Source organism: Schistocerca cancellata, chromosome 6, assembly GCF_023864275.1.
Source record: "Schistocerca cancellata isolate TAMUIC-IGC-003103 chromosome 6, iqSchCanc2.1, whole genome shotgun sequence".
Classification (NCBI taxonomy): Eukaryota; Metazoa; Arthropoda; class Insecta; order Orthoptera; family Acrididae; genus Schistocerca; species Schistocerca cancellata.
Window position 1 is genome coordinate 643,689,253 of NC_064631.1, and position 17,726 is coordinate 643,706,978.

At 41.0% G+C, this 17,726-nt stretch overlaps 1 protein-coding gene across 3 annotated transcripts in view; it reads right to left on the reverse strand.

Moving 5' to 3' along the window:
* LOC126190666 (CD109 antigen) overlaps positions 1-17,726 on the reverse strand; it is an 818,148-nt gene that overhangs the window by 50,684 nt on the left and 749,738 nt on the right. For all 3 annotated transcript variants that reach the window (XM_049931111.1, XM_049931109.1, XM_049931110.1), the window contains 8 exons: positions 16,854-17,078; positions 13,723-13,909; positions 13,209-13,384; positions 8,669-8,920; positions 7,581-7,730; positions 7,330-7,469; positions 3,217-3,380; positions 2,885-3,108 (listed from right to left, as the gene is read on the reverse strand). In XM_049931111.1, the coding sequence (XP_049787068.1) occupies positions 2,885-3,108; positions 3,217-3,380; positions 7,330-7,469; positions 7,581-7,730; positions 8,669-8,920; positions 13,209-13,384; positions 13,723-13,909; positions 16,854-17,078 (1,518 nt within the window). The remainder of the gene's footprint in view (positions 1-2,884; positions 3,109-3,216; positions 3,381-7,329; positions 7,470-7,580; positions 7,731-8,668; positions 8,921-13,208; positions 13,385-13,722; positions 13,910-16,853; positions 17,079-17,726) is intronic.

Here is a 17,726-nt window from a genome sequence, read left to right on the forward strand (position 1 = left end):
AACAGAGAGATAGAGGGACTGGCCAGTACTTACCTCAGCTCAGTACAGCCGATAGATACACATAAAACAGAACCGAAAATTTACATTCCTAGCTTTCGGAACAAATGTTCCTTCATCAGGGAGGAGAGAGGGGAAAGAAAGGGAAGAAGGGAAAGGACATTCAGTTACTCACAACCCAGGCTATGAAGCAACATGAAGTATCTATCGGCTGTACTGAGCTGAGGTAAGTACTGGCCAGCCCCTCTATCTCTCTGTTAGTATTTGTTTCACATCTTTATATGAGATTTTCCATTAATCGTCTAAATGAAATTTGTAAGTTGAGGTTACAATCTTTGTTTCCTGAACATGGGATTGCAGTCAGGATTTCCACTACCCTATCACTGATGCTACAGGCGAGAGGACTTACTAAATTAGCATTAATCAAGAACCATTTAAGATCAGCTTTAGGCAAAGTGAAACTTGATCAATTAGCAATGTTATCAATAGAGCAGTAAATGAAGCAGGCAAAAAGGAATACAAACGTCTCAAAAATGAGATCGACAGGAAGTGCAAAATGGCTAAGCAGGGATGGCTAGAGGACAAATGTAAGAATGTAGAGGCTTATCTCACTAGGGGGAAGATAGATACTGCCTACAGGAAAATTAAAGAGACCTTTGGAGATAAGAGAACCACATGTATAAACATCAAGTGCTCAGATGGAAACCCAGTTCTAAGCAAAGAAGGGAAAGCAGAAAGGTGGAAGGAGTATATAGAGGGTCTATACAAGGGCGATGTACTTGAGGACAATATTATGGAAATGGAAGAGGATGTAGATGAAGATGAAATGGGAGATACGATACTGCGTGAAGAGTTTGACAGAGCACTGAAAGACCTGAGTCGAAACAAGGCCCCCGGAATAGACAACATTCCATTGGAACTACTGACGGCCTTGGGAGAGCCAGTCCTGACAAAACTCCACCATCTGGTGAGCAAGAGGTATAAAACAGGCGAAATACTCTCAGACTTCAAGAAGAATATAATAATTCCAATCCCAAAGAAAGCAGGTGTTGACAGATGTGAACATTACTGAACAATCAGTTTAATAAGCCACAGCAGCAAAATACTAACACGAATTCCTTATAGACGAATGGAAAAACTAGTAGAAGCCGACCTCGGGGAAGATCAGTTTGGATTCCGTAGAAATACTGGAACACGTGAGGCAATACTGACCTTACGACTTATCTTAGAAGAAAGATTAAGGAAAGGCAAACCTATATTTCTAGCATTTGTAGACTTAGAGAAAGCTTTTGACAATGTTGACTGGAATACTCTCTTTCAAATTCTAAAGGTGGCAGGGGTAAAATACAGGGAGCAAAAGGCTATTTATAATTTGTACAGAAACCAGATGGCAGTTATAAGAGTCGAGGGACATGAAAGGGAAGCAGTTGTTGCGAAGGGAGTAAGACAGGGTTGTAGCCTCTCCCCGATGTTATTCAATCTGTATATTGAGCAAGCACTGAAGGAAACAAAAGAAAAGTTTGGAGTAAATATTAAAATCCATGTAGAAGAAATAAAAACTTCGAGGTTCGCCAATGACATTGTAATTCTGTCAGAGACAGCAAAGGACTTGGAAGAGCAGTTGAATGGAACGGATAGCGTCTTGAAAGGAGGATATAAGATGAACATCAACAAAAGCAAAACGAGGATAATGGAATGTAGTCGAATTAAGTCGGGTGATGCTGAGGGAATTAGATTAGGAAATGAGACACTTAAAGTAGTAAAGGAGTTTTGCTATTTGGGGAGCAAAATAACTGATGATGGATGAAGTAGAGAGGATATAAAATGTAGACTGGCAATGGCAAGGAAAGCGTTTCTGAAGAAGAGAAATTTGTTAACATCGAGTATAGATTTAAGTGTCAGGAAGTTATTTCTGAAAGTATTTGTATGGAGTGTAGCCATGGACATGGACGATAAATAGTTTGGACAAGAAGAGAATAGAAGCTTTCGAAATGTGGTGCTACAGAAGAATGCTGAAGATTAGATGGGTAGATCACATAACTAATGAGGAAGTATTGAATAGGATTGGGGAGAAGAGAAGTTTGTGGCACAACTTGACCAGAAGAAGGGATCAGTTGGTAGGACATGTTCTGAGGCATCAAGGGATCACCAATTTAGTATTGGTGGGCAGCGTGGAGGGTAAAAATCATAGAGGGAGACCAAGAGATGAATACACTAAGCAGATTCAGAAGGATGTAGGTTGCAGTAGGTACTGGGAGATGAAGAAGCTTGCACAGGTTAGAGTAGCATGGAGAGCTGCATCAAACCAGTCTCAGGACTGAAGACCACAACAACATCAATAGAGCATTAACTTGCTTCTAAAATTAACTTCAGTGTAAGAGTAGAAGATTCAGTGTTCCATTTACAGCTGTCTGAAATCATTCAGCTGACACTGAAAGTTTCAACCTGACTTTTTAAATCAGGATAATAAAGCATGCTGGAAAGATTGTTTCTTTTAGTAGCTTCTTTTATTGCTCCATATACTTATATTTGTATCTATTCAAATATGGTAAATTCAATCAATAAACAAGTTACTGACAGTGCATGTGCAGGCAGCATTCATTTACTGTTTACTCCTAAAACAACAATATGGAGAATCAATATTTGAGATAATTAACACAGATAATTAACACACATGGGCTGAGAACGATTGTAGGGCCTGGCAGAAGTTTGTCTAGGGACCCACAATATCTCATGGTGATATGACCAGGCAATGAATTTCATTTACTTTAATTAAAGTACTGTATGCCACGTAACTGCGTTGCTTAACATTCCCATGTCATTATCTAAGAGAAACTAGAAAATAAGACATACACTCCAATATGTTTGATGAAGACAATATACAGACCTCAAGTGACCTGTGAAGCATCCCAAATCCGTTGGTTGGACTCATCCCAAACGCTGAAACCATCCAGTGAGCAGGTCGCTCAGGAACACGCAGATTGAAGATGTACCTCCCATGAGGACCAATGTTAATGTCCTTCCACATCCAGACATTGTCATATTGACGCTGTATTCTGCTAAATCTGAACTTTCTGAAAAGTGCCAAGTCATTCTGATTGACCCTTGTACCTGTGAAATCAAGCAATATTAAAAGCTGCAAAAAACGTACATAAAAACAAAAACAAAAGAAACTAAAAGATTTCTTGGAACAGACTAATTCTGTACAACAAAACTTACATCCTGCCTCATCTGTGCCATCTTCACAGTCATATCTACCGTCACATCTTTTCTCAACTCGATAGCAACGGCCATTTAGGCATTCTGCGTACCCGGCAGTAAGGTTACAGTTATCAGGACGACGAGGCACAATTACGTCACTGAAAACCACTAGCCCTGCATATCTGCAACAAAATAATAGAGCTAATGGTGTCTGAAATTATGTAGCAATATTCAAAAAACACACTCTCTTACATTACTACAGCAAAACTGACTATGAGGTAAATACTTGAACAAGAAGTGGAACAGATTGTGGAAGCAGGGACAGGATGATCATTATGAGATGTGGAGAAATAAATGTAATTTTTTATCAGCTATGCAGCAAGACAATTTCAGGTACTTTCATTTTGCTCAACAACAAGAAAGTGTTGAAATCACCTGAAGGCTGCTACAGTAAAGCAAGGTTCACTCACTAAACAGCTCAACAGTCAAATGATACCGGTACACTCAAAAAAGTAGGAATTACTTATGTGAATAAGTCATTTGTTTTACAGAAAAAGAATGAGAACAAAGAATGTTCTTTTAAAAGCACAAAGTATGAGGACTGTTATGTGTGAATTATCCACAGGATTCATGTGCTAATTTCTGATTTTTGCAAGGAGTTATGCACAGAGAAATTCAATTTTCTACCATTGCCACCCCCCCCCCCCCCCCCCCAAAAAAAGTAGTAGTTTGATGTTAAACTTTCAAGTCTCTCTTCAACTTCAACCCTACAGTGTAGCTTTATAATTGTCGTTACATAATTTAGTGGATTTCCTGAAGAAAAAACCAACAGGAATGATGTACCTGGAAAAAACTAAAAATAAATAAATAAATAAAGTCTGAAAGAAAAGTGAGCCCATAGCCTGTTATTCTGAGCAAATAACTGGTGATGAATGGATGATAACTGATAAATCCTGACCTAATCATCCTACCTGAAGACAAAGGTTCCACCACTTTTGTTATGAACTGCAGTGACTACCCGGCAGAAGGCATCTGCCAATTATCTCACTCTTCCACCAATAAATTCTGCCAGAGTGATCCCATCCCAGAAGTCCAACACAACCTCCAATCTCTGCTTAAAGCCCTAGTCTCTTCCCAGAACATCTCCCCTGAATCCATTTCTCTCCTCACCCCTATGACACCCTGCACACCCACCTTCTACACACTCCCCAAAATCCACAAACAATCTTGGACACCCCATTGTGGCTGGTTATCGTACCCCCAATGAAAGAGTTCTGGCACTCACTGACCAAAACCTCCAACCAAACGCCCGTAATCTAGCCTCGCACGTCAAAAACACCAAACACTTTCTTCACCGACTCTCCACCACGACAACTCCTTTACCTTCAAGATCCCTACTCGTCACTGTTGACATCATCTCCCTATATGCCAACATCCTTCATGCCCATGGTCTTAGCACTACTGAACACTACCTATCCCAACGTCCTTCAGACTCCAAACTCACTACCTCATTCACCTTACAATCTTCATCCTAAACCACAACTACTTCTCCTTTGAAGGGAAGGTATATAAACAAATCCTCAGCACAGCCATGGGCACCCACATGGCACCCTCCTATGCCAATCTTTTTTACAGGCCATCTGGAGGAGACCTTCCTAGCCTCCCAAAATGCCAAATCCATAGTCTGGTTCAAGTACATTGGTGATATCTTTATGATCTCTATTGAGGGCCAAGACACCCAAACTTCGCTCCTCCACAACCTCAAAATGCTTCAAGTGGTCCTCCTCAACTCAGCATGCCACCTTCCTAGGTGTTGGCCTGCACCTCTCCAATGTCTCTATCTGCACTTCTGTCCACACTAAACCTACCAACCACCAACAGTACCTGCATTTTGACAGCTGTCATCCGTTTCACAGCACAAAATGCCGCCCATAATACCCCGGCCAATCGGCGGCAGTGTATCTGCTGTGACAAAAGCTCACTTGCCCAGGATGTTGAGGGTCTCACCAATACCTTCACAGATAGGCAACATCCCCTAGACTTTGGCCATGAACAGATCTATTTCCTCTCATACCCCAATCCTCTCCCCATCTCCAAGAACCAGCCCTTCATCACCCAGTACCACCCCAAACTGGAACAACTGAACCACATCCTTTGCCAGGGCCTTGATTACACATCATAATGCCCTGAAATGAGAGACAATCTACCTGAGATACTTCCCATCCATACTAAAGTGGTGTTCCATTGTCCACCCCATCTACACAATATCCTAGTCCATCTCTATGCCACTCCAAATCCCAACTGCTTGCCACAAGGAAAACCCTGTGGAAAACCCAGGTGCAAAATCTGCCCAGTCCATCCAACCAGCACTTCCTATTCCAGTCCTGTCACATGTTTATCTTACACCATCATGGGACGAACCACATGGGAAAGCAGACGTGTCATTTACCATTCCGGTGCAATCACTGCACATCTTTTTATATTGGCATGATTACCAACTAGCTGTCCACCAGGATGGATGGCCACCGCCAAACTGCGGCCGAGAGAAAAGTAAACCACCCTGTGGCGCAGCATGCAGCTGACACAACACATTTGATTTCAATGTCCGCTACACTATCCAAGCCATCTGGATCCTTTCCTCCACCACCAAATTTTCTGAACTGTGCAGATGGGAGTTACCCTTACAACACTATCCTTGCCTCAGCCTTAGGAACATACTGTCCCCACACCCTCCACCCAACAGTTTCCACCCGCTCTGTCCTATCATCTCTTCCGCATTCTCATCTCTTACCCTGTTTATTTGCTACCCTCTGCCAACACATCTGCCTGTCTTTCCCCATTCCTCTCCTTTTTTTCCCCACCTCCCTGCCTCACAACCTCCTCACACAGCACCTGTAGGCAGTCTAGTCCCTGCACACTGCACCAGACAGTGTTTGTCTCTCTGCCCAACTGTACAATACAATGCCTTCCCCTTACCCGCCCCATCCCGAATGTTGCTTGCATCCCACGTGACAGTTGCAATCCGGTACGAGACGCTGGCTGCCATGTGTGCATGAGGTGTGCTTGCTTGTGTATGAATGATGTGTGTCTTCTCTTTTACTGATGAAGGCTGTGGCCGGAAGCTTTATGTGTCTTTTAATTATGCCTGTCTGCAATGTAACACGTCTTCTTTGTGCTAAGTAGCAATCTGTCTTTTCCTATAGTGTTGATATTCCTACCAGAATTTCCAATGTTTGATAACTGTATGTGCTTTAGCTCAACTTTCTGAAGTATACTGCTATGTTGTGAGAATTAAAATAAACAGATATGTAAGTATCCACCAGTGTACTATGGAATATAACTCTCTGTGGAGTAAAATTGACTTGAAAGATGCTTGGAGGTGTGAATGTGGGCTGCCACAACAACTTCTCGCAAAAAAAGAAAAATGAAAATGCTTCATAATAGTTTTGTGAAGTTTAGAAAATATTTCAGAGTTCACTGTGTGTATTCCTTAGCAAAGAAGTTATAAAATATGTTAAAGTCAGATTAATTAAATACTGTCAGTGACTGCTAAAAATTCACAATAAAACTGTTACTTTTCCATGCTCTACACAGCCTCCATAAACATCTGCAACAAACATCTCTTACCAAGATCTTCCATCCACTGAATCCTATCAAGTGATGATATGACCAAATCAATACAGAGGTATGCAGCATGCCGCATTAAGAGAAAGAACAAAAAGATCCACTGACACACAGACTTTTCTTAACTCCGTAAAGAGAATAAGCATAAATTTTGAAATTCATTGTTGCAATGGATGAAACAGCAGTATCCTATTACATACCACCTTCAATGAGGGAGTTGATCTAGTGGAGCATACTGAATACATCTGCAGTAGAAAACAACTCACTAGGTCAACATTATCATAATAATCTTTTGTGATTTCAAGCAAATTCTTGTGATTGAATTTAAGGCGCTGAGTGCCAGTACAAATGTGTTCCATTATGCTTCATTTCTGCGCCAACACAAAGACAAAATTTATCGGAAAAAACTGTCTCTGCTAGATGATGACCAGATAGGTGTATTCATAGAGGCTTCTGAGAATATCTCACTGAAGCTATTTTTGTGTTAAAAATTGCAGTAGAACTTACTCAAATGTCCGATTGGCATCAATTCCAAATGTGGATGAAGGAAAATATGCTATTTCATCTGGGTCACCAGCATGAGATGTCCATGTCTGTATTAAAGTACCATTTGTCTCCTCATCAAATGTAGCCATTTTTGTCAGTACCTAAACCAATAATTTTTTGGAGGTTAGTATAACAACTGTAACAGTGAAATAAATATGTTACCAAATATCATGAATAATTAAGAACAAGACACAGAATGCAATTAAACTTACATTAGCGTATGTTAGCTCATTACCAGCCTGCATGGAATAGAAAGCTCTATCAATGCCTGATAAGCCTACGTAAGCCCCAGGCTCTCCATAAATAGCAACTTCAACTTTCTCTCCAGTTCTTGCTTTTCTGTTGTTGATGAACACTGTAAACTAAAATCACACATGTCGTTACACAAAAGAAAACCTCCATAACTGCTAATAATTCACAAAACGCGCGCACACACACACACACACACACACACACACACACACACACACACACACACACCATCATGTCACTAGGAACCTCAAAAACTGAATAGCTGCATATACAAGGCAACTGAGTTACAGCATTGTCACTAAAATTTTGATGAGTTGTAAGAATTATCACTTGCATGGGTTGGCAAGGATTTTCTGACACTGGGCAAGCAAAGCCACCATTCTGTGGTCAAGCATACCAAGCATTTACCTGTCCTAACCAGAGTCACATAGCTGCATATGAAGGTAATAAATGTGTTGTATGCATTAGGTTGACGGACGAACTACAATGTGTTCATGTAATTGAAACCATGAGTTAGTAAATACTGGTGAGCTAGCCAGAAATATATCATCCTCATAAATTAACCAGCGATGTTAATTTCATACAAAGGAAATATCTAAATTGCAGTTGTTTCAAAGAAAATGCCTTTTTTGCATGCTGCACATCGAAATTTTTATTTTTATTTTTGCACCCAGATGTGTTTCGCCTTTTTTACAAGGCATCTTCAGTGGGTGTCCTGAAATATTACATGATTTTTCCAATTTTACACATAGGTTATGGTTTCACATCTAGGTTATTGATATAAAAACAGTTCCTTAAAGTTTTTTTTATGAAATGGAAAGGTACTTACAGGTCATGCGCGCGCACTCTCTCTCTCTCTCTCTCTCTCTTTCTCTTTGTCTTTGTCTTTGTGTGTGTGTTTCATCTGACTAAACTGCACATAACTTTTTCATTTACATGTATATTCTACATTTGAAAACCATTCACAAACTTTCATATAAGAAATAAAACGCAATAAGAACACAGAATTTTGTAACTCAAGCATGAAAATAACATTTATAATACTTACATTATTTCGAGAAATTCCATTGACAGGAAATGTGAGACTGTCCGCCACAATATCCCCATATCGACCGACGTAGTAGACAAGAATGGTGGCAGCAGGTGCCATTTCCGCACTCAGTGTAATGGCAAAGCTACAAATATTGTCCTGCATTCTCTCCTGTCCAGTGTGCAGTATTATACCCTTTGATAGTAGAATATAATTAAAGAACTCCAAATAGAAATTGCTCTGCACATGGAAGATAGCATATTCTCCAACCTGCCAAGACAGATATCACAGTTATCAATAGTGCACACTCAGTACGCACAGCAATAAAGAACCAGTACCACCCGATACATTAGGCAGTGCAAGACCTATCTGTTGCCACACCACATTTATAACAAAAGTGTGACTGAGAAGTATTATGTTCTTTAATTATTAAATGTTATTAATTTATGCAGGCTTATAGGTTCTGGAAACTGCCTTAAGGACCAGCTGTCTAGAAAGTGCAAACATGAGAGCCAATAAGGTCACTGAGAAAATTAGTTATTGCTTGAACTGTCCATACAGAAGAGTAAACACAACATACACTATGTGATCAGAAGTATCCAGACACTCCCAAAAACACTCTTTTTTCATATTCGGTGCATTGTGCTGCCACCTACTGCCAGGTACTCCATATCAGCGACCTCAGTAGTCATTAGACATCATGAGAGAGCAGCATGGTGCGCTCTGTGGAACTCACGGCCTTTGAATGTGGTCAGGTGATAGGGTGTCACTTGTGTCACATGTCTGTACGTGAGATTTCCACACTCCTTAAACATCCTTAGGTCCACTGTTTCTGATGTGATAGTGACATGGAAACGTGAAGGTACACATACAACACAAAAGCTTACAGGCCAATCTCGTCTGTTGACTGACGAAGACCGCCGACAGTTCAAGAGGGTAGTAACGTGTAATAGGCAGACATCTACCCAGACCATCAAACAGGAATTCTTAAACTGCATCAGAATCCACTGCAAGTACTACGGCAGTTAGGCAGGAGGTGAAAAAACTTGGATTCCATGGTCGAGCGGCTGCTCATAAGCCACACAGCATGCCAGTAAATGCCAAACGACGCCTCACTTGGTGTAAGGAGTGTAAACATTGGACGACTGAACAGTGGAAAGATGTTGTGTGGAGAGACGAATCATGGTACTCAATGAGGCGATCCGATGACAGGGTGTGTGTATGGCGAGTGCCCAATGAACATCATCTGCCAGCATGTGTAGTGCCAACAGTAAAATTCGGAGGTGTTATGGTGTGGTCATGTTTTTTGTGGAGGGGGCTTGCACCCCTTGTTTTTTGCGTGGCACTAACACAGCACAGGCCTACATTGATGTTTTAAGCACCTTTTTGCATCCCACTGTTGAAGAGCAATACGGGGATGGTGACTGCATCTTTCAACACGAACAAGCACCTGTTGGAAAAGGGCACAAGTCATCCCCGTTTTCAAGAAGGGATGTCGAACAGATGTGCAGAACTATAGACCTATATCTCTAACGTCGATCAGTTGTAGAATTTTGGAACACGTATTATGTTCGAGTATAATTACTTTTCTGGAGACTAGAAATCTACTCCGTAAGAATCAGCATGGGTTTCGAAAAAGACTGTCATGAGAAAACCCAGCTCGCGCTATTCGTCCACGAGACTCAGAGGACCATAGACACGGGTTCACAGGTAGATGCCGTGTTTCTTGACTTCCACAAGGCGTTCGATACAGTTCCCCACAGTCGTTTAATGAACAAAGTAAGAGCATATGGACTATCAGACCAATTGTGTGATTGGATTGAAGAGTTCCTAGATAACACAACGCAGCAAGTCATTCTCAATGGAGAGAAGTCTTCCGAAGTAAGAGTGATTTCAGGTGTGCCGCAGGGGAGTGTCGTAGGACCGTTGCTGTGGTGTCACCGCCAGACACCACACTTGCTAGGTGGTAGCTTTAAATCGGCCGTGGTCCATTAGTACATGTCGGACCCGCGTGTCGCCACTGTCAGTAATTGCAGACCGAGTGCCACCACACGGCAGGTCTAGAGAGACGTACTAGGACTCGTCCCAGTTGTACGACGACTTTGCTAGCGACTACACAGACGAAGCCTTTCTCTCATTTGCCGAGAGACAGTTAGAATAGCCTTCAGCTAAGTCCATGGCTACGACCTAACAAGGCGCCATTAACCATTTCTAGAGAGAGTCTCACTTGTATCATCCAGAATGCTGTATACAAATGTTGGATTAAAGTTAAGTATTCCAGCAGCTACGTACTTTTCTTTATAGCATTCATTATGTATCCTGTTTCAGACCTAAGCAAGCCTGCGTGAATTAAACGCGTGCCTTTCGGTTACCCGTCACTGTGGACTGGCTGTCTTGTCAGTCCACAACAGTTGCTATTCACAATATACATAAATGATCTTGTGGATGACATTGGAAGTTCACTGAGGCTTTTTGCAGATGGATCTGCAGCGAATTGATGCATGGTGCAGGGAATGGCAATTGAATCTCAATGTGCTGCGAATACATAGATAGATAGATCCCTTATCATTTAGCTAAGATCCCTTATCATTTAGCTACAAAATAGCAGGTCAGCAACTGGAAGCAGTTAATTCCATAAATTATCTGGGAGTACGCATTAGGAGTGATTTAAAATGGAATGATCATATAAAGTTGATCGTTGGTAAAGCAGATGCCAGACTGAGATTCATTGGAAGAATCCTAAGGAAATGCAATCCGAAAACAAAGGAAGTAGGTTACAGTACGCTTGTTCGCCCACTGCTTGAATACTGCTCACTGGTGTGGAGTCTGTACCAGATAGGGTTGATAGAAGACATAGAGATAATCCAACGGAGAGCAGCACACTTCGTTGCAGGATCGTTTAGTAATCGCGAGGGCGTTGCGGAGATGATAGATAAACTGCAGTGGAGGACTCCGCAGGAGAGACGCTCAGTAGCTCGGTACGGGCTTTTGTTGACGTTTCGAGAACATACCTTCACCGAAGAGTCAAGCAGTATATTGCTCCCTCCTACGTTTATCTCGCAAAGAGACCATGAGGATAAAATCAGAGAGATTAGAGCCCACACAGAAGCATACCGACAATCCTTCTTTCCACGAACAATATGAGACTGGAATAGAAGGGAGAACCGATAGAGGTACTCAAGGTACCCTCCGCCACACACTGTCAGGTGGCTTGTGGAGTATGGATGTAGATGATGTAGATGTAGATGTTCATAATGCACAGCCTGTGTCGGAGTGGTTACACAGCAATAGCATCCCTGTAATGGACTGGCCTGCACAGAGTCCTGACCTGATCCAAAAGAATACCTTTAGGATGTTTTGGAACGCCCACTTCGTGCCAGGCCTCACCGATCGACATCGATCCCTCTCCTCAGTGCAGCACTCTGTGAAGAATGTGCTGCCATTCCCCAAGAAACCTTCCAGTACCTGGCTGAACGTATGCCTCCATGAGTGGAAGCTGTCATCAAGGTTACGGGTGGGCCATTGAATTCCTGCATTACCAATGGAGGGTGCCACGAACTTCTAGGTAAGTCATTTTCAGCCAAGTGTCCAGATACTTTTGATCATATAGTGTATAATCAATGTGCCCTCTCATTCGAGCATCTAAGACAGTATATATTCCTCAACACTTTCTTCCTCATGTGTATTAAGAAAAATTCAGTAAGCCTCTGGGAGCTGAACCCACACTCATTACACACTTGTCAGTCACACTAGCACTAGGACATATGGAATAGTTACTTACAATTACAAAGTGTCCACTGTACATTAACTGAAGCAGAGATGACAGAAATACAAATTAAAAATCAACATTTAAGTCTCTACATTTCTGAACCTTTCAAAAAGAAGGAAAGGTATCCACCCATCTACTCCGGTGCCATGCATCCAACCAATGCCAGGTCAGGACTGGTACAATACTTCTCCAATTTCGCCACCACTCTCAAAGACATTTTAAAGTTACTAGTAGCTTCACCCCTAGGGTACGCCTTCTGTCTGCATCTAATGTATATCGCACGGTCAAATGTGACACTGTTTTCAAACTGTTTGTACACTGTGTAACTGAGATGCAAACTGGGAATCAAAGTGGCATTTACCTAAGTATATGTGGAAAACAGTCTAAAATACACAGCCAGGCTTGCTGGCAGACTGGCCCCTGCCTTTTACCGCAAGCCGCTGATGCACCACCTTGTCTCCTGAAAGCAGGCGCTATAAATGCTCGCCTATCAGGGCGGATAAGGAGGAAAGTTACAGTTAATAGAAAATGACTGTGCAGATGCTAAAGACATTGAAACCTCTAGGATATGATTTCTCACAATTAGCATTAACATTTACTCCTGGCTCTGTGTGTTGAATTAAATAATGGCAGATTTGTATATTAAAACAATAAAAATTTCTAGAATGATAAAATACTACAAAAGGTCCAGAGAGCTTCATTACAAAATAGCAGACAAAATACTTACATAATTTTTTTCTGTTATCCCTTACATCTAACACACTAACAGCTTTCAACAAAGTATTTTACCTTGGCATCAGTGGTAGACGTTGACACTTTGATCTGATGGTTCATTGGTGAAAAATGTGACAGCAAAAGTAGGCTGGCCTGTGCTTGCTGTCCGTTAACATCATCAAAGTATGCAGTAATCTCCATTGAATGTATTTCATTCAAAAGCTGTCGTGACCTGGCATTATCTTCATAACCTGAAAATATTTAACATATCAATAGCCTTTGAGGCTGTATGGCGCCTTATGTTACAACTGATTTACTGTAATCTCCAGATGTAGAAGTGCAGACTACAGTTCTTAAAATGAATAAGTATATAACTTCCTCAAGATGATACATCACAATCATATGACTGAAGTTTTCAATAGTACATCACAGAGCTGATTTATTATTCATCTACCCCTTAACAATGCTTCTCCTCTGCATTAATACAGATACTCAGCATGGAAACACAAGAATTCAAACAATGACAATGTGTCACTTAGGCCATTTCAGCTTTTTGTAGAAAAAACATGATTTGTTTAAAGCTACTGACCTAGTTCTTCTTTCAGGTCCACTTTCAACTCCCAAATACCATCCTTCTCAGCAGACATCTTCAGAAACCTCAAATCCATTGAGCCACCTCCTGATCCTTGTTTGTTTACTTTTGACCTTACACTCATTCTACCTGAAAGAAGTCGCTCACGAGACAGAAGAGAACCGTCGTGAAAAGAAACTGAAATCTGCAAAAGAAAACATTGAAGGGAGAAAGGTGAGTTACGTAATTATAGCAATAAAATGCTAAAAACATTCTAAGCCATGGAGGAAAAAAATTCCTCTCAAATGTGCAATAAAGACAGACACAAATAAGGTCACAGCAATGCTAACTTGTTAGTGATGACTGAATTATTCAAGAATTAAGCAGGAAAGTGACCTAGTCACAAGCAGAGGTGTGGTGCAAAGAGAGAACAACTTACCACAGTATAGTTTAAATGTGGTCATTTCACTTTTGATAGTAAATTATGGTACACTTGTAATTAGTACTCTGTAACTGATACAAATTAAAATATAATTTACATAACCAATAAACTTACTCATTCAACATCAGTTTAACAGAAATCGAGCAAATTATCTATGAAACATGGAAGACGCCAGCTCATTAAATGCCAGCAAATTATGAGACTTTAAAGTCTGAGAAATCCTATAAGGCAAAGAAAGGTGAAGTCAAGAAGTTAAGACACTGGACTCGCATTCGGGAGGACGACGGTTCAATCCCGCGACCGGCCATCCTCATTTAGGTTTTCCGTGATTTCCCTAAATCGTTTCAGGCAAATGCCGGGATGGTTCCTTTTAAAGGGCACGGCCGATTTCCTTCCCAATCCTTTCCTAACCCGAGCTTGTGCTCCGTCTCTAATGACCTCGTTGTCGACGGGACGTTAAACACTAACCACCACCACCACCACCAAGAAGTTAAGAGTTGCAGTAATGGCAGGTTATAGCTCTAAACACAGATGAGGTAATTGGACAGCAATACAGAAGAAGGAAACAAGCAAAAAATTACAATGAACACCCAAAACACAAATTTGCAAACTAACATAGTATATGATGACATCGGTAGTAAATGACCTCACTTGACGATAGGAAACAAGATTCCAGCACTGAAGATCTAGGTTACTGGATTGAATAGAAACATTGCAAGCTGTGCTCACACGGAAAAAGAAGCAACGTTTAAAATGTGTTATATGCTCTATAGCAAAATATTAAAAAAAACAGTAATGAAATGGGGTCAGAAGATCACATAGTCTGATCAGTATACTGCAGAGTCAAAATGCTATGAGTAGGTGCAGGGAAAATAGTCGGAACCATGAGTGCCATTTTGTGAGTATTTGTTGTTCTATCTGTCACCTATATAAAGTAATGTAATGTAAAGTAAAGTAAAGTAAAGTCTATAGTGCAAGCCCACGATGGGCACTAGGAGCGGGAGGGGGAGGGTGACTGGGCCCGTTGCCCCAGCCATCTTTACCCCCAGGAAAGATCCCCAACACTCATTTGCCAGCACGCTGAGTGGACCAGGGGACATTCTGGAGAAACTATGATGAGGAAAAGCCCCTACAGAATTAGAGCAATAAAAGGCTAAACACATTCTAAGCCAAACAAACACCATGGAGGAAAAAATTTACTCACAAAGGAGCAATAAAGACAGACACAAATGAAGATTCAGTCAGGGCTTTCAGGACTGAAGTCTAGTGCTCTACCTATTAGACCACAATAGCCACCCATCTATCACCTGTTTTTGAATTCCCAACAGACACTCCACGAGCTGCTAAAGAGGACTGAGTATATTATTGAATGAAAATTCACTTATAGATATAAGTTTACACAATACAAACAGAAAATGTCTGAATTAATGTACTCAACCCCCCCCCCCCACTCCAACCCCAATCTACTGTGTGAAACAGCAATGGCAAATTACTATGATTGTGGTAGCTGTTAGTTTTGTACCTAATTAACAAATTAGATAAAACACAAACAAACACTGTCCGAATAGGCCTTGAAGGTCCAACAGCACTGACTGGATGCTGTGGCATCCTCAGCCTTAAGGTGTCACCAGATGTGGATACGGAGGGGCATGTAGTCAGCACACCGCTCTCCGGACCACTGTCAGCTTTCGTCACTGGTGCTGCTACTTCTCAATCAAGTAGCTCTCTCAATTGGTCTCACAAGGGCTGAACACATCCTGCTTGCCAACAGCACTTGGCCAACTCTGAAGGTGACCCACCCCAGTTCTAGCAAAGCTTGACAGTGCTTAACATTGGTGATCTGATGGGAACCGGTGTCACCACATCGGCATGGCCATTAGCACAACAAAATAGATGGCATGGTTCAAATGGCTAATGTGTGACTTGTACCTCAGTATAATCCCTAAGCTGTGAAGTGGTAATGTACATCCACCATATATGTAAAACAAACATACAACTGGCTTGTAAAAATTATTTGTGGTTGAAAAACTATCTAACTAATATAGTATATTGATGAATATGTTAAATTATTTGAAGTATTAGTGCAACTGTAGAAGTTTTAAACCAATATACAGAATATAAATATTTTGTGGAAAAACAAAGGCGACAAACAAAGCAGATGAAGTACTCAAGAACTACGATGTGGTTCTTTATACAGAGCAACACAATTCCACATCCAAACCAAAACATTACCATATTTTATGAACTCTGAGGGTGCAGAAGGAATATGGTGTAACAGCAAGATGTATGATGAGAGGGAAGAGATTACAGTTTACTGTGCAGTCAACAACGAAGTCATTAAAGACATAGCACAAGCTCCGATTATGGAAGAATGGGTAAATAAATCAACTGCCTCATACTGAAAGGAAGCATCCAAGCATTTGCTTAGATGATTTGCAAAAATCACAGGAAACCTAAATCTGGATAGCTGTATGGTGATTTGAACCATCATCATCCTGAATGTGAGTGAGTGTGCTAGGCACTAAAAATTTTGGTCTGTTATTGCAATATGAAACAGTTCTGAAATGCATGAAATTCACAACACAAAGACAGTTATATTTACAGTCAAATAAAAAATGTCTACAATGAAGCAAACAGAATGGAGAGAGAGAGTGAGTTTACTTAGTGACAGTCAAATCGAAATACTGAGTATTTATTTGTTACTTACATAACACGTAAATGGCATTGCTGGTTTAAAGACTTGGGGTGAGCCTCCAAGAAATCCCACTTTAATTGAGGAATTATAAATTCTCGAAATTGAGTAACCATCTATAATTTCATTCAGAAAATGTTCACCAACAGTTGCAGTTATAACAACTTCCATACCATCCAACTGTGGGACATATTGTTCAAGTTCTGTCATGTCATATCGAAAATCATAAACACCATCAAACTGCAAAAAACACAACAATTAAAATGGTTTATCAAGTTAATTGAATTTTATAGGGAATGATGATTATTCACATAGAATGAGCTGATTACTTACAGTACAGTCCAAAATTTTATTAATTAAAAATTTAAATAAGGTCAAATAGTGAAGTCAGTTTCAGCTCAAACATCCTTCATTTTATAAACAGTCTTCACGGGTTTGCCACCGGATGACGTGCAAATTCCACAATATTTTCTCAGAGCAACTGTCCAACATCTTCAGTTGGTTCAACCTCCTGGTGGCTATGTATGACTGACGGTGTCCACACGACGACACCCCTGTATAGAGAATACATGCGCGAAGAATGTGCAAGTGCAGAATCATGAAAGCGCAATGATTTGCAGATAGATGGCACCATACTCAAATGTCTACTATGGAAAATCCCAGAGTGGCCCTCACGAGCGTGTGCTGTACGCTGTGTTTACTAACATTGCAGCCAGATGTCACTCACTAAAAAACCGCACCTGAGCAATGTTATGACGGGTCTAGTTTTCTCGTTGTGATTTAATAGCAGCCAATGCAGGGTTCCAGACTGTGCTCAGTTGAACTCCTGCACCACGTTGATGAGATTATCAGATGCGCCGATATGTATTGCTTCCTTAATGACACAAT